At 40.6% G+C, this 23,440-nt stretch overlaps 1 protein-coding gene across 1 annotated transcript in view; it reads left to right on the forward strand.

Annotated features, from left to right (window-relative positions):
- LOC108794331 (receptor-type tyrosine-protein phosphatase S-like) overlaps nt 1-23,440 on the forward strand; it is a 291,487-nt gene that overhangs the window by 137,949 nt on the left and 130,098 nt on the right. The window contains exons 11-12 of the mRNA XM_018565355.1: nt 6,712-6,905; nt 12,427-12,453. Of these exons, the coding sequence (XP_018420857.1) occupies nt 6,712-6,905; nt 12,427-12,453 (221 nt within the window). The remainder of the gene's footprint in view (nt 1-6,711; nt 6,906-12,426; nt 12,454-23,440) is intronic.

Here is a 23,440-nt window from a genome sequence, read left to right on the forward strand (position 1 = left end):
ATTTGTCTGCACCAGGAAAGGCGCCCCTTGTTTGTGTTTTTGCCCTAGATTTTGCAGTGTCCCTGGCTGGTTTGAGGCAGCATCCTGCAGACCTTTCTACAACTTGCTTCCATTTTTTAACAGATTTTGTTTGATTATACTTTTGATTATATTGGTATATACTGGCTGAACAGTCCTATCTGGTGCTTTTTTGTTCATATCATAACTGTTAGAAATGTTGGATTTATAGCATCTTATATTGATACACCATTTGTGTTTCCTGCTGAAAATGATTGGTCTCTACATACACCTCTATATTGTTCCTGATATTCTAACTGTATATTCTGAATTCTAACAATCTAAAGCAGGAATTTGTGGCTCTAAATCTGGCTCTAAAGAGTGTATCTCTGTATCCACATTCTTTGTAGTTTGCAGATGTCCCTCCAGCGCTGGTTCAGGTCTCCGATCCAGCGCTGACTCCTCTGTCCTCTTCTCTCATGTCCCACGAAGTTTGTACGGGTGCACGCTGCTCCATATACTTACTTTGTGTCTCTCCTCGTCTCCTGGCCGAACATCTGAACTGTGCATGCGCCCGCCCCAAGATCCTTTGCAGCCCAAGAAATTTTCAGATGCTTGGACAGGAGCATATGGCGGAGACACCGGTAAGTATTAACCCTTTGAAAAAAATGTTTTCATTGTTTTGCCTATATCTACTGCTTGCTAGCAGTAGATATATGTAAAAACATGCATGGGTTTAATAACCCTTTAATGTCTCTCAACACTTATACTCATTCTATAAACGTTTCATTGCTTATTTTATCAGTGTAATTTCATTCTACAGTTTAAGTCATACTATGAAATTTATTTTGGTTCATGATGGACTCAAGATTCAGTTATACTGCTGCCTTTATTCCCCCAGAATAAATTTAACAATTTAACATGGTTCAGTTTTTTGCTAGTATCCTAGGAGTATGGATGTCTTTTCTCTACTAAGAATAGTTTAACCATTTTTATTGATCATTTAAATTTTTTCAATGAAGACTTTTCCTTCCATCAAGACTTCATCTGCTTGTTGCTATATGTGTCGTTGTTTTCTCAGTGATGCTTTGGAGGCTTTGGACCCTGCTTGACCAAAGATTGCAGGTCTTGCCTGGAACAAGACCTTCAGGCACTGGGGTTTGCATGTGGTGCTTTCCAGACTTTTTTGTACTGTTAGCCACACAATGCTCTCCTGGTCCAAAGCTGTGGCACTATCTTTGGCACTGTCCTTTTTGTCTTTCTACTCAATCTTTGACCACTCAGATTCTAATGATGGACAGGGTGAAGATAAACTGGAATGTCACCTTCAGGTACTGAACCCTTATGTCTGAGTATCCGGAGCTATCACATTACTGGTACTGTATAGTGCCACCTTTATGCCCTTTTCTGTCAGTTTACCACTGAAAAGGTTAACACACTGGGGAATTAAATGCAGTATCACTAACTTAGTGTCACACATGCACATCCACTGTACTGGTTTATGAGGTGGTTCTTCCTGCTATTGCTCCTAGTGCAAGGGGCACTGGCTTTTCATCTTGGCTAGTCCTTGCTGCCACCTACAGTGACCTAGTCACTTCTGGCTTTTTAACCTTTCCTACTTTCAGCAGCTGGTTTGTGAGTACCTAAGCTTTTTTACTTGGTGTCTTAAGTCACTTTAGTCTAGCAGCTCTATGTGGTGGATCCCAAGTGCAACGAAATCTGCCCTGCTGTATTGGCTCTCTCAAGCTCACAATCCACTGACAGTTCCTCCTGTGCTCACTGAAGCTACGCACAGAAGAGTGGGTGGGGTTTACTGGCTTTGGCTCTCAGTACAAAAGCAAAAATTGCTCCCAGCACGCTTACCAGCTAACAACAAAGTCACTGGTACCAAAGTTCATTTTCCAAAGGGGTATATACACCGTAACTCTTTACTGGAGGGCAGCACTTTAGACAGTCAGGGTGTCCGAAGCTCTAGCACACAGGAAACCTAAAAAAAGTGTGCCTCTCTAGTGTAGAAATCCTTGTGTGCAAATTAAAAAGCAAGAATGTACTCGCAAACAGTTGGTATTAGGTAAACCTGTAGTTAGAGATTCATCTGCGGTGTGAGAATGTCGGTCACAACAGGAGCATACATCCCACTACTGGCATGGCAACTAGGTAACGTGTTTCTGGGACAACGTACCCTTCATCAGATGTCCTCGACCCCTTACGGTCTGGCTTTTGCCCCCAACACTCCACTGACACTGCCCTCCTTAAGCCAGCCTGATAGGCTGGGCTTCCTATCAGTATATGGGAACTCAGTAAATTGGTTATCCCTTCAGCACTGGACCTTTCAATTGTTGGACTCCGATTCATTTGGACAATGCTACAGCAGGTGGCACCCGTCAACCATTAGGAAGCAATCAAAAGTCTTGTGGCTCAAAGAGAGGGTGATTAAATTCTGGCTTAAGCGAAACTCTAGTGGGGGACACTGGATGTGGACCTCCTGGCTCAACCACAAACTGAGTAGGTTTGTCTCCTGTTCCAGGGACCCTCTAACCATAGCAGTAGATGCCCTGGTGACTCTGCGGGATCAATTCTACCTGACCGTCTTTACCCCCCTCTGAAGTTTATTTCTCTGCTTTGAGAAACTGTAACGGAGGGCTGACAGCCAGTGGTTTCAGCACCCAAGCATTCCCCTGTAACTCGGCATGCAGACCTGATTAGAGGTTATTGCTGCAGTCTGATTAGTGCTACTAGTTAGGTGCCACAGGTTTTACACATGAGGAAATTTAAAGATGTCAAAAAAAAATTATTTTGTCTTGCCAAATATGTTTGATGCAAAATTGATATTTTGACCTAATTCTAATTCTCATGGCTTAAACAAAGGCTTTACATACCACCAATTGTGTATAATTAGAAACCTTTGCCAACTGTTACTGTGGTTATAAACAGTGTATGTATAAATGTGGGTATAAACAGTAGAAGTTTGAATTTAGGAACTAAATTGTAGTGCAGCCTTTTCGAAGCATGTTGGCGACTTCTTTAAGCAAAATGAACTGACAGCGAGAAGCATGCATTTTATACATAAAACAGCAAAGAGATGCAGATGTAACCTGTTATACAACTTGTGTGTACAAAATGCCATACAGGTCTCTGTTGGTGGGGCTGGACAAACATTAGGCCAGTGAATGATTCTACACAGATTCACTATTATTAACAACAAAACTGGCGTTCCTTTAGCTGTGGTCTTTTGCATGAGGAGACCACAGCATAAAATGACCATCATGTTACATTGTGTAAATTCATAATAAAATTCAGGACTCTTGCACTTGGCCTAAAAAGACACAGACATGTTATGTGTCACTATGATTTTCTGTGTACCATCATCCCAGGCTCATCTCCATGTCACAGGGACGTTAAAAAAGACTCGCACCATCCTCACTTCCCAGTTAGGTGTGAAGTGTGACAGGATGGTTAAATGGAGACCCTGATCCCTAGCTACATGTGTATGCTAAACTTTTTACCACCCAATCTTACTCATATGGGCCATGTAACATCTGTGTCTCTGGTGTTGCATGTTTCTCAAGATTGCATTACAGTCTGTTTAGTTAGCCAAAAAATGGTATCCAAACTTTTACTTTTTTCGATAGCTAACTTTCTGTTGCTGTCAGTTACAAAACTATTAATGATTTTAAATAAATATAGTCTGTTTTCATGATGTGACTGTGTGATAAGATTCTGTGTATAATTTTATAAATATAAAGTACTTGAAAAATCTTGTGTTGTACAGCTTAAGCTGCAGAATGAGATTAAACTGATAGAATATGCAATAAAAAGCATATACATTAATAATATTGAATGCTGTTGTTGTATTTATACAATGTGTATATCAGTAATCATTCAAAATACATGTTTATTATAAATATTTAATATGCACTGCTTAAAATTAGGGATGCAATGATACCGAGTATACCAAATGCTCCGATACTTACCTCCTATACCAAAACTTCCATGCAGAGGGAGGTCTCCCTCTTACCAGCAGTGCCGAGGGAGCAGCCTCCTTTCCAATCAGGAAGCCTGGCGGTGGGTTATGACCCGCCTCCTGGCTTCCTAATTGGCTAGGAAGTCGGCTTCACGAGTTGCTAAGCAGCCTGGCTTCCTGACCAATTAAGAAGCCGGGCGGCAAGTCATGACTCTCATCCCGGCTTCCTGATTGGTCAGGAAGCCAGACTGCCTAGAAACAAGTGAAGATGGTTTCCTAGCCAATCAGGGAGGCGGGTCATGACGTGCTGCCCAGCTTCCTGATTGGCTAGAACGCTGGCTTCACTTGTTGCCATGCAGCCCGGCCTCCTGACCAATCAGAAAGCCGGATGGCACCTCATGCCTTGCCGCCTGTATTCCTGATTGGTCAGGAAGCCAGGCAGCCTCTGAAGCCGGTGTTCTTTTGCTAGAATACATACCGGCTTCACAGGTAATCAGGAAGCCGGGCGATGGGTCACAATCCACCGCCTGACTTACTGATAATTGGGGCACAAGACATCAGTACTATGTCGAGTACCGAAATAAAAAAAATGTGGAACCGATACTGAAATTCTTTTATATTTTTTATAAACTTTTTAATTTTCTATATTTATTTTTATTAGTGTACGTTGCTCTTCTCTCTGACACGCTGTAACAGGAGGCTGATCGAGCGGTGTAGAGAGGAAAGACCAGCCTCCTGTGACGGCGCTGTCTCCGCCCCCACACCGGTCTTCCGGACTGTGATAGGCGGCAAAGCGGTGTGGGAGGAGACGCCAACTGCTCACAGTGCTCTCCACCGCATCGCTCGGCCGGCTGTCACTTTCTCTTCTCCCCGCTAGGACATAGAGCAGCGCCCAGCGGAGAGGAAAGAAATCGGGGATGCGCCGATGTATCGGCAGGAAAATGGCACTTTCGGCATTATGCCAAAAGTGCCATTTCGGCCGATATATCGGTGCATCCCTACTTGATACCTAAAAACCGGTAACAGTGCATCTCTACCTAAAATATAGATATGAACAGGTTTTGCCCTCAGACAAGATTGCAGCATAATAAAATGACCAAAGTTGGGAGTGACTTCAGAAAATGGCTGCCCTTAGAAACGGGTGGGTGCAAACAGCACCTTGTGACAGTATATAGACTCACCACGCACACATGTGTGTGACGTTATTACACATGTGATGTCATAACATACGTGATGCACACGTATGCGTTGGCCATAACTATAGTCCTAACATTTAAGCGGTGCCCAGTTTGCTATTATTATTTAAAGCACCAACAGCAGAATTTGGTTTTTAATGCAATGGCTATTTAAAAGTTTAGTATGACAAGTATAAAATCCATATGTAAAAGGTACAAGGCCCACAATGCCCATAGAAGAATATAAACAGGATCTCACAGAAACCTCAGGGGTAGTGCCTATAGTTTACAGCTCCGTAATGAAAACAATGTGTTCAATATGCTGATATATAATGTTAGCACTTCACATTAAGCACGAAACCTTGGCTGAATTGGGTCACACTACATGTTTATAAGGTAAAAGGCCGAGGACAAATAAGGATAGTAGTGCAATAGCCCAAATGGATAAGTGGGAAGGGAAGACAAGAAACAGAAGGAACCCTAAGTGGGTAGAGGTAGGTAGACAGTAAGTGTTGTTAAACAGGAGGAGGAGTCACCCAGGGCACAAGGTCATAACCACAGAAAAGGGTTAGTGCATGGATAGATTCAGACAATTTGAACAAGTGCCCCAAACAGCATTAAATGTATTCATCTTGTATCAGAGTGAGTGTAGGAGGCAAGAAACAGTAAGATAAGACCATCAATATAGATTCAGGAGGGAGAGGAAAAGTATTGGCAGCAGAATTTAGAAAAGGTATAAAGTAAGATTAGATAGTATTTAAAAACTAAGTGAGGAATACGTATAGAACTTTAGTTTAATAGAAAAAAGCAGTAAATTGTTATTAGCGCAAGAAGGATTTGGAGATAGGTACTCCCTAGATTTTAGAGGTACATATACCTGCCTTAGATTGGTAGTACTGGGAATTTACAGATACCTCTCTATCGCTCCTGATACTTTCACTGTAGAGAGTGACAACCTCCAGCATGAAACACAAATGGTATGTCAATATAAATAGAACAATTCAAATAAGTTCTTAACAGCTATAATAAAAGCTACATTTTATTACCGCATAGATCAGATGTTTGGGTCAGTGAAATGCATAGCTTCCACGGTATTGTAAATACTATGTGAAAACTGCAGACTCTGTGAGTGCAAGGTGCAACAGACCCTGCTCTGTAGCATAACTGCACATTTCATGGAAACATTCACGTTTAAATTCAACTTAATATTTTTTGTTTTGTTTTGGACCACCGTTGAGTTTTTATTGGTATCTAGGGCTCCATTGGAGAGAGTGCCTATTGTTTACTACTTTATTTTTACAAAAAAAAAAAAGATTCAGTTTTTGTTGCTGTTGGATATTTCCCCTCACTTACTGTCTGGTGAAATCATTGTCTCCAATCTATCCCAGATAACAGTAAAGCTAGACAGGGGTTCTAATCTTTCCTTGCGCTATGCAAAGAAAAAAAATTCTTCATCTGTGTATACATTGCTAGCATTTTGTTCTCTTGTATTTCAGAAATGTTCTTGTTCTAGTGAAAGGAAAATGTTAAAGCTATTTAAAATAAGTAATTGTTTTTTCTTCCATTTCTCTTCAGTGCCCAGTGCTCCACCAAGAAAAGTTGAGGTGGAAGTAATAAACTCGTCCGCCATTAAAGTATTTTGGCGTTCTCCTGTCCAAAACCGTCAACATGGCCAAATTCGTGGCTATCAAGTTCACTATGTTAAAATTGAAAATGGAGAGGCAAAGGGGCTTCCTTTTATTAGGGATGTTATGCTGACTGATTCGCAGGTAATTTGATACAAAACAAAATGTACGATACATTCTGCAAATAGTTTTTGATGGATATGGATCAACAATACATGTAGAGTGAAAAATAGCTGCTGTAGGTGTGATCTGGAAGCACTCAAAGCTCACTTAAAGGAGAACTATGGAGTTAAGGTTTTTCCCTATAGTTCTCCTTAGGGTAACGGGAGCACACAAACTAGCGTCCTCCCGTCACCCTATGCTCAGTATACTGCGAGCTGTAGCTCGCGGTATACTGAGACGCCGCAGTATACCGTGACTGCTGCTCGCGGTATACCAAGACGCTGCAGCCGAAGATGATACCGACAATTATGTCTGGATCCACCCAGCTGGGTGACTGACAGCTGGCTCTGCCTATCTAGAGGCAGGGCCAGCTGTAGCCTCCCCCGTCCGTTCCGCCAGTCAGCGCTGGCGGATCGGAGCTGGGAGGGGGGAATCCAGCCCCTCCCCCTGTCACGGCAGAGAGCAGTGACAGGATCGAGAGGTGAGCGAACGCCGGTATGTGTTCGCTCACCTCCCGATCTACTGAGCCGACCTGTGATAGTCTCATTGTCACAGGACGGCTAGAACTATAAGGTGAGTGAAAAGCACTCACCTCATAGTTCTCCTTTAAAGTAAACATGTTAACCATTTTAAGTATTTAAAAGGAAAGACACTTGAAGATCCCTAAAAACCAGCTCCTCAGACTGCCACGAAAATCGTTTTGTTTTCTTAGCAGGGACTGGATTTTGTTGACCTGTAGGCTTTGTCATGCTCACCAGTCCACACTCTGTCCAGTAGGGGTGCACACTGTAATACATGCACATCTACCTATAGTTTATCCCTTTAAAAAATGCTGGAAGTACCTTAGACCTGCCAGAAATGTGCTCGGCTCTTAACCATCCTGCTCAGCTTTGTTCAAAGAAGGATGTACATCTTTTTGAGCTTTTTGTGTTTTATCCTCAGTCAGTAGTTGGTGATAGATCCAGCCAGATGCAAAAAATTCTCTCCAGTCTGCAATCAAGGTAGTAATCTGCTGTCTGCACCAACAATTGTTCATACCCTAACTGCCTCACCATGCCCTTTTGAAAGGTTTACTCCTGTTTCCTTATCCTAGTTGCTTTCCTTGCATGATTACATGTGGCAATGTCTGGCACAATAGGGGGGTAGGTTGCCATTTAGTAAATGTTCTTTTTTGAAGTGTCAAGTTCGACAGTGATAGGGAGAGCTTGTTTTGTATCGCCTGTACAAAGGCTACTGAGCTGATCACCTCTGCGACTGTCTCTGTGTCCTTCCTTGAGCCACCTGAGGTGCTGAAGCTAAACTACCTTACTTATTATGTTTTCTCCTCAAATGCACGGCCATGCCCACAAATCTGTGCATCCTTATGGTCTACTGCATAGGGTCATGGCTGTACACACGTGTGTGTGTTCATGCACATGTGCATTAGCATGAATGAGCGAGCCCCTTTAGCACTAGGTTTGGCACCAAGAAGCCTATTTAAAGCAGAGAACAACTGAGGAAAGCTGCTCAGTGGTTGTCAGCATCTGTGATCTGACCCGAGTTTTGCTATTTTGTACTTGCCCGGCTTGCCTCCCAACTCTGCTGTATCCAGATCTTCTGTTACTGACCTTGACACGTCTTCCTTTTTTGCCTGCTGTCTTGGTAACTCTGCTGCATGTCTGTTAATGACCTTGGCCTGGACTTTGACCTTGCTCCTTCTGCATTGGTGCCTCTGCTGCCCAGCAGTTGCTGACACTGCCTGTCTTGACACCAGTTCTTCTCCTTGCACCTGGAAGTTCCTGTTTCCGAGTTGTGTACCAGCTTCATGTGCAGACCTAATCCAAGTATTTTCAGCATCTCAACACTTTTCTGTTTCTGCTGCGTCTGGACCCACTACAGGCATCTGTTTCACTCCTCATCCTGCTAAACCCTGTCTCCTACTCTAGGCAGTATTGGACAGGTGGTGTGCGGGAAGCCCTTTTGTAAACTTGTCGTATATACCAGGTTCATGACAGAGGGCTTTATTCAGGGGCCCAAAATACACTTCTCCCCCTCTCCCCAGCGAACCCAAATCCTTACCATCTCTTAGTGATGAGTATATCCAAGGTGGTTAAGAGCACTCTTTTTTTTAAGAGCACTCAGTTTTGACCTGCTCCCTTCTCGAGCAATGTGATAGGCTTGAGTTCCCACAAGCACAAGTGGTCTGTTGGCCCACATTCTTGCTGAGTAAGACAAGTCCCTGAGCCATGATTTGGAGGCTGTTGAAATAAATACAGACCTTATGTGCATCAAATTATCTTGGCCCTCAGCATCACATGGGATGGAAACTTGGACTCTCGTTGGTTTATGTCACACATCAGTCTGTCATTTGTTAAGATGCATTATGGCTTAAGTGCAGGCACGACTTCTGCAACTAAGGTCATACGCTACCTGGTCAACCTTCTTTTAAGGAAATGGTCATCTTTGGATCTTTCAACCGATGCTAACATCACTCCTCATAAACTTAGAATGTTTGAATGGCTGCTAAACATACAGAAATCAGTGTGGACACTGGCTCATTGCGGGATGTACCTAGATCTCACCCTGGACACCACTGTAGCCAGAATCTTCCTACATAAGGAAAAAATGACGAGACTTCGGTCTCGGGTTCAGCAACTCCAGTCGTGGAATTGATCCACATTACGGAGTTGAATAAGAGTATTGGACCATATGATATAATTCTTTGAGGACCAATTTCACTTGAGAGCCTTGTAGAGAAGCATCTGATCTGCCTGGGACAAGTTGCCTAGGACCTTGAACAGGCATCTCAAGTTTGGATCCTCATCCCTATGGTGCCTAGTATCTCCAGCCTGAATAGTGGCAAAGTACTTTCTCCCTGCTTAGGCAGCAAATAGTTCAGATTTATGCAACCCTTCCGGGCTACGAATAAGTAGTAGGTACCCTAATGGTGCAGTGCCTCTGGCTGCCAGTGGAAGCTAAACTTCTAATCAGTATTCTAGAACTTTGACCAATTTGCCTTTCGCTGATGAAGTCAGTCAAGACCAATTTTGCACCCTGCTTCTTGGTTGCTGAATTTAATAGCATGGCTCTTGAAGCTTAGGTACTGAGGGACAGAGTCATCTCTGAATTAGTGATGCCCACTATGCTTAAAGCCAGAAAATACATTTACCATCCATTTGCAAGGCTTCTATTCAGTTGAGAGAATCCTTTTGACATAATGATGGCTCTCGTTATCATCAAGGGCCAGGTGTCAAACTTAGGTGTTCTTTCAGGGTCCATTACTGAATTGGATCTTTGTGCAAGCAATCACTCATATTTGTCTTTTTGTTCTCCAATTCATCTGTTTGATCTTAACTTGGTCTTATGAGTACTTTCCATTAGGGGGCTTTTTTGAGGATTACTTCGGCCAGAAGTATTTCTTATTTGCCTGCTTTGCCCTGTAAAAAACCCTTGTTCTTGTTCTTTTTTTTTTTAAGAGAAAGTTTTTGTTCCATTTTAAACAAAGAGGAAGAGTTGCAAATATGCTCAAAAAGTAGAAAATACAAAAGTACAAAAAGTAAAAGTAATACATTGAGTTCTTCTTTCCAAGCTATTTCCTGTTTTCCACTTAAAATTAAGACATTGTCTTGCCTGTTTGTGTCCGACTCCTACACATTCCAAGTTTATAGGTGGTTAGTGGTCTTAGAGTCTATTTTAAATGCAATAGCTTCATTTATAAAATTAGATTTTTTTTCTTTGAAATGTGGGAGGATCCCCATAAAGGATCTTCGGCTTCCAGTTCCACCATTTACCAATGATTTCACCACACTCTTAATCAAGACTTAAAGTTCCACCTTTTCCTGCATGTACCCACACCACCAGGATAGTGAGTGTGTCTTGGGCCTTTTGGCCATCTGACTTTTGTGTATTAGTTTTGTAAAGTTGCGACCTGAGTTTTGCTCCACACTGTCACAAAATATTTTGAGGTGCATTTATCACCATCAGGGAAAGCAGGTTGAATCACAAGGCAGCTTGGTGAGCTCCCAGATTTTTTTTATGTTGGGCTCCGGGCCACCTTTGGTTACGGTTTGCCCACTCCTCTGTTTTCTAAACTGCTTGGGGCGTCCCACGGCTCATAATTATGGAACACTATGTCTCTTAATTGATCATAATGAAAATGAAGTATATATTTAACTTGTTTTTATGCTATGTACTAGCTCTTTTTTAAAATACTACCAACATTAAAATTCAATATTTTCTACGGTCCTCTGTCTTTCTGGAGTTGTCATTCTATGCCTAAAAAAACCCAACCTTTTATTTTCCTTTTTGATATATATTTAACGTAACAAGATACACATACACTGGCCATTGAAATTATTTCAAATACTCAAGGTAGCCCTAAAGTCATGGAAGTCGTGACCCCTAGTAGCAAAGTAATAAATTAAAGATTTACAAAGAAGGTTTTTTCTAGTTAATAACATAGCATGCATCTTGTATCTGCTCTTAGACAAGACTTTAAGATGGACACAGGACACAAGTTTAAAATGTTGACAGGTTCATTCTAATCACATGAATACTAGCCTGTATATACCCCTTAATGTTTCAGTTTTCATTGCTGTGACAATTTGACCGACAGTTATTTGTTATTAAACACTGTACTCAAATTACTGTCATTTTGCATTATTTTTTGAGACAGGTGAGCTATCTTTTGATGGTATTTAGAAATCACTGTTTTTTTTTTGTTTTTTTTTATTTCTACAATATTATAAAAAATGGCACAATTTGGAATTGCTTACATTTACTTTTCATTTCTTTATCTTTAAAAAAAAAAAACCCCGGTTATTGGTGGTCAGCAGCACTTTTACCACCACCTTAAAAAAAATTCACTGGTGGTCAGTGGCACCCTCTTTCTTCCACCTTTTAATCTGCTACAATCCTCCTTCCTGCTGTGTTTACAAACATTCACCACTCTCTTTACTACACTTCCTCCATTATGTTTGGGCTGAATGTAACTTGTAATGGCTGCGATTGGTTTACAGCAATCACAAGGTACAGATTGGCTCTGCACGTTGTGGGTGTGCCCTAAGCTGTCCAATGACAGCTTGACCACAGCCAATCATGGGTGCACTGGTCACCTGTGTGAGCTTTCTGCAGCAACATTTGTAAATAATTATTTATAATATTACATATATAATTATAATAGCTTCCACTTCTACAATTTAGCTAGAAAAAAAAGTCCTGGGCGTATTTTTACAGGAAAAATTGCATTACAGAAAGTATAAACCTTTGGATCTTGCATAATGCTAAATATGTTGGGCCTGATGATAGTATCCCCCTCCTCCTTTCTACCATGTTGTGCTTCAAAGATTAAAGAAAGAAACAATCTGACTGCTTGAGATGGAGAAAGAGAATCATTTTTTCTATACACTCTTCAGATTATTGTGACACCTTCTGTTTTAGATTTCAAATAGAGCTGGTCATCACAGCCAATCTTGTTTTGCAATTCATATTATTATTTCTTTCTCTACTGCCTTTCCTTACTCAGTGGGAAATGGATGATACAGCTGAATATGTAAGTAATACAAGCCTTTTTTTGCCTTACGTGTGTATGTGTTTTTTTTTATATTGCTGTTAACAGAAACCTGATCTGAGAGAAATTTCAAGGCTGCCATTGCTGATTATTTTTCTATAAAAATGCAAGTTGCCTCGTAGTCCAGATATTCTTGTGATTTCATTACTTTAAGTCACTAACCTGAGAAGCATGCATCCATTGTGCTGAGAGTGAACTCCTTATTTATAATGTTAGTCAGAGACTTGGTAAGTAATTAAGCCATTTAGTCAGCAAGAAAGCCAGGCATTTTCCGAAATAGAAGTCAGCCTCTATTTTCTCAGCACAGGTTCCTTTTGAGGTTCTACTTCTACGTGATTAGTGGATTTTATTCTAACAAACCCTCCTAAAAATTAACATTTGTCTAACTTAAAAAATATGTATAAATGTCCTATCTCAGCTGGCTGCCTGTACCACATATACCACAGCTTACAGACTTGATGCATCGCATACAAAGCAAAAACTCTTTTTCCAATTTTGGGTATAGTAGGAAAGGAAAGACCGTTTGTATTTTGCAGCCTAATAGATAATAGATAATAGGAATTGAGAATAAATTTCTCTATAGTGAGGCTATGTCACCAGAACAAGTGTCTTGGTTGGAAGATTTACCTTCACCTCTTATTTTGGTGACAAAGATTTAGATTTGCCATCACTTTGTCTTGGTGGCATTGGTTACTAGGACAAATAAAGACAAATAATTAAATGTGATCTGCCTAGTGGGAACACAGACAGCAATAAAAACTTGACAGAGATTTTAACCCTTCTCTACTCTATCCAAATAAAAAAAAGGTTTTGGCTGTAGATAATTATTTTTCAAGAACCATGGAAATATTTAAATCCACTGCTAAGTTTTTTGCCCTTGGTCTGTGCATGCACTGGAGTCTGCTGTAGAGAATGATTGGTTGTATCTAGAGACTCTATATGCTGTGATATGGCAGATTTGAGCAGAGCATAGGGTGGATTCTACTAGAAACCTGTCTCCTTGTTTAAGTGAACCTGTGCCCAGACTATGCACACTGAAATATTTGCAAATAAAACACAGTAAAACAAGTTCTTCACATCTGTATCTGTACATTGTGGAAAAATGTATGTTTACATTTCACAACAGAGGAACTAAAATTTGAGCTCTTTTCCTATAACTTTCTATCGAAACAGAATCTTCACAGTCTGCCAACTTCTAAACTGTTATAAACTGACTGAACCTAGATTTTGGAGTCTTTGTTGTGATTCTTGAGGACATTGCAGAATGAATCAAGCAGTTCGAGAAGCAGTTAGAGAGGTCAGGGATGGATTGTTTTAAAGCTCTCTTACGAATGAGAATATATAACGACCTCAACTCTCTCTTGCTGCCTACGTCGTTTTTTCATTTCTTTAACATTTGTTAAAATGCACGTTTTAGGACTGAAGATTACTAAAACCCCCAAATTATTATATATTTTATGAAAGCATAGACCATGAGATGAATACAATAGTGGCAGTTGCAATTTGTTATGGCAAATTTATAACTGTGCTACTTTTTATCAACTCTAATTTCAGTAAAAAAAATACACTTCAAATTAATTGTTTACTTTACTTTGTTTCTTTATTTTCAATGTGTTTGCATGAAATACATTGTGTATGTGAAGTCCATCGCAGACTGCAAGAAGGTTTTGTTTGTGATGTACAATAACCATGTCATTATGACTGACTATTGCTTTTCTTAGTACTGCTATTTCTACGAATTGCAGCAGAATACATTTATATAGGGAGTCTAACAGTGAATACCAGGAGAATGGAAGTTTCTACGCCAGGAAACTGTATCGAGTAGGCAAAAGGCAACTATCTTTAAGACTGGCTAACAGATCACTATAACATATCAGATAACTGATCATATCAGATCACTGGACTACCTTTGCTTCTTTCCATCAAGAAATTTATACTGTCTGCATCACGGGTTTACTGTGTTGATTATATTAGTCTTTTCCCTCTAGGCCCTGCTGCTTGTTTGCCTCATTAGCTAGTGAGTTTTGTTCTATATACAGACTCTTACTACCTGTAATACTATAGTCCAGAATAGTATTCTGTTCTGAAACTTTCAAACTTTTTTTTAAAAACTTTAATCTGTCCTCAGATGTTCAGATTATAAGTGTTCCAATAGACATAGCATGAACAATAATTATATATCCAGAAGCAATCATTCCTTGTGCCTCATAAAGAACCAGTGTTTAGGCATATATGCAGGGCGCAGCCCCAATACAGTCAGGGAGACTGGGATAACTGAAAGAAAACAAAAAAAGGGGCGCCTTTCCTGGTGCAGATCAATTTATTCAACAAATGGTAAAATATGAACTGACAAGTACTTACAAGAGTAGAATAACGAGCGATAGGACAGTTAAGAGACCCGAGCAGTGGAGGGATCCGTGTGATACGTCCTATGTGCAAATCAATGAAGTGAAGTGTCGACGCGTTTCTGGGGCACGCCCCCTTCGTCAGATCTTGATTCTAGTCTCCTCCCCACTTTGAATAAGAGGGGACAAAAAGCACCTGATTGGATAGTACTCTATAATGTTGATAGGATATTAGCCGGTTATAGGAGGTGGCCAAGTTGGTAATGGGTGGGCTAAACTAGCCTAATTTAAATCAGGTTTCACCCAACCTACAACCTTGGTCTCCCAGCCAATCGGAGCTGCGGAAAACCGAGTGTAGCACTGACAGTCTCTGTCCCTGTTAGTGTATCCCAATATATACGGACGGGACTCTAATGACACCCCTCTGCCAGCAAACTGGGAGGAAGAGTGGAGAGGAGACCAGAGTCTATGCCTCTTACCACAATAGAACGATGAATAATAGAGGATAAATATATATATGTGTGATGATTAAAAACGTTCATGAGAAATTTCATAAAAGGTTAAATGAATACTATTGTAGTATAGTGATAAACATCATAGGCAAACACAAAAGCTTCAATTTAAATAGTAAAAACATATGTATATACATATATATGTGAAGAATACATGATATAGGATGCATAATATTAAAGTGTATGTTAAAAATTAATTAATATAAAAAGGTATATGAAGAAAAATAGAATAAATTGATATTCGTTTGGTATCACTTATTAAGATGATTTAGGTGGTAACTTTATAAGTGTGCTGTAAGTATACTGGTGATGATTGACTAAAACAACCAAATGGTTATTGTTGGATACATAACCATTGGTCCATGGATGGAGGATTCCTGTCCAAATTAAGGACAGGCAAGCTCGATGACTAGGGTGGATCCAGATGACAATGAGATGGGGGAAAAAAGGGGGGAGGGAATCTAAACATGATCCAGATAACTGGCCAAAGGTTCAAAGTGAGGAGATCATCTCAAGTCCCTCATTCAGCCCTATGGGATGCATGCTATTGAGGGAGTATATCCAAAAGGCTTCTCTCTGACACAGTTTCCTAAATTTTTGGCCTTCATCAAAATTGTCGGGTATCGTTTTGATCCTGAAGACCTTTAGTCCTTCCGGATTTGATTTGTGGGCTTCTGCAAAATGTCGAGGGAGTGAATGGTCAGTTGCTTTCTTAAGAATTTTTTTTAATGTTCTCCAAACCTGGTCCTTGTTCGTGTTGTACGCCCTACATATAGCTTGCCACAAGGGCAAATAATGCCATAGATGACATAACACGATACACAGTTAATGTATTGTCTAATCGGAAAAGTTTGTCCTCTGGAATAAGTGATGTGTTTTTTTCTATGCCACAGGAAAGGACAAGCTCCACAACTATGGACTTTGCATTTATAACACCCCGTTTGCCCAAAAAGACCTTTACCTAGGTTAGTTCCTTTTAATAGATTTTAGTCTGCTGGGGGCCATAAAGCTACGGAGATCTTTGGGTTTCTTATATATGACGTTAGGACGATTCGGAAGAGTGTTTCAGCACGGGATCTTCCTTAAGTATTCGCCAGTGATTTTTGAAGATTTTAGAAATCCGAAAGGCCCCATTGTTGAACTGTGTGCAAAAACGAATCTTAAAGAAATCACCATCAGTTCGTTCTTTTTTGGGTATAGGCACCAAGTGTTAGATCTCTCTAACTATTTTAACCTCCTTGGCGGTAATCCCGAGTCTGGCTCGGGGTGAATTTTCAATGCTAGGAGCGGTAACCCCGAGCCAGACTCGGGGTTGCAGAGAAAAGTGACACTCACCTTGTCCCTGCGAGCCCGTGGCGTCCTCTGCTGTACGCGGCCCGAAAATGAAACTAAAAGCCGGCATCTGACTTTTAGTTTCATTTTCGGGCGTCACAGCCGGCGGCAAATTCAAAAGTCAAAAGTTGTAATGTACATAGAATACACACAATACAATGTAATCTGCTATGATTAGAATCATACCGCCAGGGAGGTTAATGAAAACACTGGAGGAGACATGTCATTGGGCATCGTCTGGGAGGCACACAAGGCCACAATTAGGGGATCCCTTATTCTCTATGGGTCGCGTAAAAAGAAAGAAAGAAATCGTGAGATAACAGAGCTTTCAGTAAGAGTGGCTACATTAGAACGGATCCATAAAGGATCATTGACAGACCAGGCACTTCAGGAATTGACAAAGGCGAGGGAGGAGTTGAAGGAAACACTATCCCTTAAATATAAGAGATCAGTTAATTACCTTTCTCAACGCTCTTACGAACGTGATAAGCCAGAGAAATCCCTAGCTAGGCTATTGAAAGATCGACAAAGCTCAAACTTTGTGGTCAAAATAAAAACCAAACAGGACGCTATGGTAAATATAACATCTGATATCTCCAAAGTCTTTAGGGAATATTATAAATCCTTGTATAATGTAAGACCTGAATCTACCACCCCAACTCTAGGCCAACATTTGGAACGCATCCAGACTTACCTAACTTCAACTCCTCTCCCCTCTTTAACTAAACCCCACATGGAAAGTTTGGAATCCCCTATAAATATAGAAGAAATTAAACAGGCTATAGCCGTAATGGCAAATGGGAAAAGCTCGGGACCTGATGGCTATACATCACAATATTAGAACAAATTCCAACATATACTGCTCCCCCACCTATGTGAGTATTTTAACTCTCTCTTCCAAGGCATTCCTTCACCCCCATCAGCGTTACATGCTTATATATCAGTATTTCCTAAACCGGGTAAGGACCCAACCACATGTAGTAGTTATCGGCCAATATCATTACTTAATACAGACATTAAGATTTATACCAAAATCCTGACAACTAGACTAAGTGGCTTTATGTCACAAATAGTAACACCTGATCAAACGGGCTTTATCCCTGAAGGGAAGCTAGAGATAGCAGAGGGCAATTAACTTAATACATCAGACATCACTATCCTCAAATCATACCCTGTTTCTGTCAACGGACGCGGAAAAAGCGTTTGACAAGGTTGATTGGGAGTACCTCCGGGCTACTCTGCAAGCAGTGAGAATGCGACCCAGGTTTTTGACTGGGGTAATGGCATTGTATAATAACCCTACGGCCCAAATTAAAATAAATGGTTCTCTATCAGATAGTTTTGTTTTACATAACGGCACACGCCTAGGATGTCCATTATCGCCATTGTTATTTGCTCTGACATTGGAGCCTTTTCTCGCCACTTTCAGACTAAATAGCAATATCTCCGGTATCACAGTAGGCACTACAGAGCATAAACTGGCCGCATATGCAGATGATATTCTTTTTTTTATCTCACAACCGCAGATCTCACTGCCATCATTGATACAAGAATTTGACTCTTTTAGTCAGATGTCAAATTTTAAAATTAACTTATCCAAGTCAGAAATATTAAACAGATCCGCTCCGGCATATATGGTATCGGCCTTGAAAGAAGTAATGCCGTTCAGTTGGCAAAATTATAAAATGCAATACCTTGGTATATCACTCACTTCTAGAATCACAGAACTATTTACGGTCAATTACATGACCTTGTTAAATGCAATTAACAAGGATCGTAACTGGTTTAACCACCGTCCATGTATTTCTCTTACGGGCCGGATAAATATTATCAAGATGATGATATTGCCACGGGTATAATACATATATCAAACAGTGCCGATCACATTGCCAAATTTTTATTTACGAGCCCTTAAGTCGGTTGTCAGTCGTTTTGTCTGGAGATGTTCTCCCGCCAGGATCTCTCCTGGAGCCTTAATTAGGACTAAACGTCAGGGAGGCCTAGCACTACCAGATTTTAAAAATTACTACCAGGCTGTCGCAATTAATAGAATGTTAGACCTGCACTTTCACACGGAAACTAAACGATGGGTGGAGGTGGAGAACGAGCTTGCCGGACAAATAATATCGACCATTTGTTGGATTCCTCAAGAATATTGGAAATTACATCTCCATACCTCCCCTCTTACCCAACACACTTTAAAAATTTGGAATTCACTATATCCCGGGCTAATAGGACAATATAACTCGCCTATAATACCAGTGATAAACCACTTATTTTTTCCACCTGGAATGCACAATACAAGTTTTCTTAAATGGACGAATCACGCTACTTTAAAGCTTTATCATGTAAGTGATGGACACAAACCACATTCCTTAATAGATCTCTGAGCACAATGGGGGACTTATCCTTTCGACACATGGAGACATAGACAATTATCACATTTTATTGCATCACTTCCAAAACCGTTACGCACGATATCAGAACTTACACTAATGGAAAAATTATTTTTCTCCACTGACTGCCCACGACATGGCATTTCTCAAATTTATAAGATTCTGGTAAATCATCAACCTAATCTATTCCCACTGTACCTGAAGCAGTGGGAACAGGAACTGGGGATAACCTGGACGGACTTGGAGAAACAAAAAATCCTAAATCTTAATGCAAATTCGTACATAAACACGTTAGTGAATGACACAATGTTCAGCACAATGGTGTTATACACAGGGGTGTGGAATTCCTATTGCCCGACGCCCAGGACAGGCAGTTTTGGGCGTTGGGCGAGTAGTTTTTTCTACATTTAGCCCGGCTGCGGGCAAGCAGCACTGCTAAATGTAGTGTGGGAGCCGTTTTGTACGAGTGATTTTAAACGGCTGTGCAGCCGTCCAAAAATCACTCGTAACCTGCCTGAATCACGCTTCTCCTCTCCTCCCCTCTCTCTATCTCCAGCGGCCGGCCGGCCGTGTACTGCTCCCGGCTGCCTGTCTCTCTGCACCTGGGCTTCCTTTTTGCCGTAGTCTTTGCCCCCCCCCCCATCTTGTGGGGGATTGATGACCACTGCAAATTAGGTTCCAGAGCATGGAGCAAGGCAGAGAACGGTTCTCTACTCTGCTCCATGTGTGCAGTGACACAGGAATGCAGCCTTCCTGTCACAGGAGAAATAGCACAGAGCTGTGCTAGAACTCCTGTGTTGGAGTTGACAGGGTCAATGAAGAGAACCTGTCATCTCCAAAAGCTATCACACAAGGGCTTGTTACCCTTGTGTGATAGCAATAAAGTCAAGTAAAAAATAAAATATATAACATTTAAAAATGTAAACATAAAATTGGAAAAAATTAAAATGAAAATACATAAAAATAGAAGAAAAAAAAAAGGCGATAAAGTAAAAAAAATTATGAAAAAAAAATATTGCTAAGCAAAAAAAAAAAGTTAAATAAAATCTAAAATAGTAAAACCAATCCCTATCATATGTATACGAATAAACGCATGCATGGGGCATTGTGTGAGTGAAGTGGGCGATCCATTACCACACGGCAATCGTGCACAAAACCGTGTGAATGGCCAGGCGGTCACAGAATCTCACACCACTGCCAATCACGCTGGCAGTGCCATTATTGTCTAACAGCACCCCAGCCGCACAAGGCAGATTGCGCAGTTTCCCGCTGCAATAACGCCCGTACAAATGCACATAATCGCGATTGAAAACATTCCGAGATTACCACGCGGATGTAACCCCATTGAAATCAATGAGGCCGCAAGGCAACCGTACACGGCCTCGCCCAAGTCTGCACCCGCCCCAAATGGTAAATTCACTTTCCCAAGTAATTTGGAAAAATGGAATTACCCGCACAAATCTGGTCCAGACACCATGCCCCCCACTATACTTACCTTTCAGGGAACGGTCCTTCCCATCCGCCAGTATGGGTGTACTATCTGTACCTGTGCCATTGTAATCTGAATTTCGCTTTCAAAATCCAAGCACTTGTTGGTCAGCGCAGTCATCTGATGGCACTGACCAACGAGAAGCTTTTCTTGGCATTGCTAAATACGGTTATGGTTAAATTTTTTTCTTTTTTTGTATCAGGACAAGTAGATTTTCATGAGGGACAAGTAGATCAGGCCCCCGCTCTAGTCCTTGGACAAGTAGTTTTTTTTTAAATTTCCACACCCCTGTATACACTTGAACGTATACACAAAATGCATTCATCTAGGACAGAGTTGTGTTGGAGAAATTGTGGTAATATTGGGAACTATATCCATATGTGGAGGTCCTGTCCTAAACTTCAGCCGTTTTGGGCCCGGGTGGTGGCTACCATCGAAAAGATTACAAAAATTGCATTGCCCTTGGACCCGATGGCATGTCTTTTTTTCATCTGACGGATCTCCCGACTACGGTATACAAGCGATCATTGCTATACCCTCTGATTAACACTGCTAAGAATTTGATACCACTACACTGGAATAGAGATACTACTCCAACAATGAGAGAGTGGTATAATAGAATAGAATATTATCGACTGATGGAGGAATTTACATCAATCCGGAGAGATACGGTTTTTCAACAATTTGAAATTACTTGGCAACAATGGAATGAATTCAAAAACTCTCACGGATATACGGAGGATACAGGATAGAATGGACATATATCGGGACAATAGGGAGACTAATGGAAAATGTCATAGATGTTGGGGTAGCATATAAGGCCTTCTTAAATTATACTAGTAAAGTATCCTAGTGAAGAATTTCGATAAGGTTGCCGGACCTCCCCCATACCTCTTCTTCTTTCCCCCCTTTCCTTTTTTATTTTTGTTCTTTTTATTTAAGTTTTATTGTAATTTTTTTTACTTTGTTAATTGGGCCCTCTGAGGCCATAAGTTGATAGCTATTAGGTACATGGTCAGTCAATCTGACATTAGTAATAAGAATGAAATGTTATGAAACGCTGACGCCGGATTGAATGAGCTGTACCGGGATACCTAATCGTGCAATGTAGTATGTCAATTTTAATGACCTTCATAAAAATTAATAAAATCGAATATTGAAAAAAGAAAAAAAAGAAAAGAATTGGGAGCAAAATGAGACCTTTAAGTAGAACGGATGTTTCTATCTCATGTAAAGGGTGGGAGGACAAATTGAAAATTTTTATAGTATAATTGGGGGCAACTGTGGCTAAGGACTTGTTTTTCCTTTTTTGCTGGACCACATGTTCTAACGAAGTGGGCGTGCCACGGAAACGCGTCGACACGGATCACACGGATCCCTCCACTGCTCCGGCCTCTTTACTGTCCTACAGCTCGTTGTTATTCTACTCTTGTGAGTACCTGTTAGTTCATATTTTACCATTTGTTGAATAAATTGATCTGCACCATTAAAGGCACCCCTTTTTTTGTTTTATAACATGAACAATGCTCACTTTGGGTTGGTTTTTTGTCAGCCAATTGCTCGTTTCTTCAGGCCTAGACCAACACCAATGGTGTTTTGGCTGCTCTCCACCTTCCTTCCCTCTATAGCAGGGGTCTTTAACTTTTTTCTCCTATGAGGGCCGCTTGCCAAATTTCATACGTTAAAATAAAATGTAACTATATGCGGTTTGCTGCTACGGATACTAATTATACACACAATAAGGTGCTCCTCATATCAATAGGTTTAGGTGCAATTAGGGATTCCAGCGTCAGAAACTTGCGTTTTCCTGCAGTTTACAAGCGACAGCTGTCAACCATTTAAGTTAATGATCAGGTGACAGCTCTTGTAAACATCTGCCCACCACATGTAATGATGTGTGATATTATATGCGCTTAGAAAACACTCTTCCTGGTTGCACAATCATCGCGTCCAAGGATAGTGATTGATTCCTAACTGAATGTAATCATATCACATACCATTACATGCAACTGCTGTCACCTGATCATTAACTTGAATAGGTGACAGCTGCTGCTTTTAAAAGCCAGATAAGACTTTAAATGTTGGGTTTAATTAAAATGTATATTTGGATATACAGTGCCAGGAAAGTAAAACTTCTAATGAAATCTATCCTACGTCCTGCTGGCTGATGGTTCCTGTAGAAATCTTCTACAGTAGTGAACTTCTGGCACTGGATGAGCTTCTGCTGAAATAGTGAAAAAATTGGTGCCACTTGCCCTCCATTTCTGCCCCACTTGCCCATTCACAGAATTTCTTGCATTCTTTTCACAGAATGCAAAGCATTCTTTGAGTAGAGGATGAATGACAGGAGCTCCCTCCTCCACTCACAGAAAGAAGCAGAAACAGCTAACTCATACAGTGATGGAAGTGAACTGCTGTGAAGAGGATCCAGCATCACTGAAAGGAGGATTTCTACAGGAAAGGCATATCATTCGTTGTGTTCGATTAAAAGTTGCAATTCAACTACATCTTTTTACTCCTGATTTTTTGGTTAGAAGTTTTAAAATAGGTGTGGCTATATTGTGTTGTTTTACTGTGGTCTCCTCAAACTATTCAGGTTTTTTTTTATTGCTTTTTTTACATTCATTTTTATTTTACATTAATTACGATTTCTTGTGAACTTTGTTTTTTTCCATTATTGTTTGATAATGTTACCTCAAGATCCACAACATATGCTAAGATTTTAGAATTCCATGGTACAGTAGATTGGAAGAAAAAAAAGATATATCTGTCGAGTTTAACCCCCCAAAAAAATAGGTTACATAAAAATACAAAATGAAAATACCTAAATTCTTACCTAAATATGCAGTCGGGTAACAGGCCGGGTCTCGAGTCACAGTATCCATCAGTGAGGTC

The sequence above is a fragment of the Nanorana parkeri genome, unplaced genomic scaffold, assembly GCF_000935625.1.
Source record: "Nanorana parkeri isolate BGI_ZX_2015 unplaced genomic scaffold, ASM93562v1 scaffold836, whole genome shotgun sequence".
NCBI lineage: Eukaryota > Metazoa > Chordata > Amphibia > Anura > Dicroglossidae > Nanorana > Nanorana parkeri.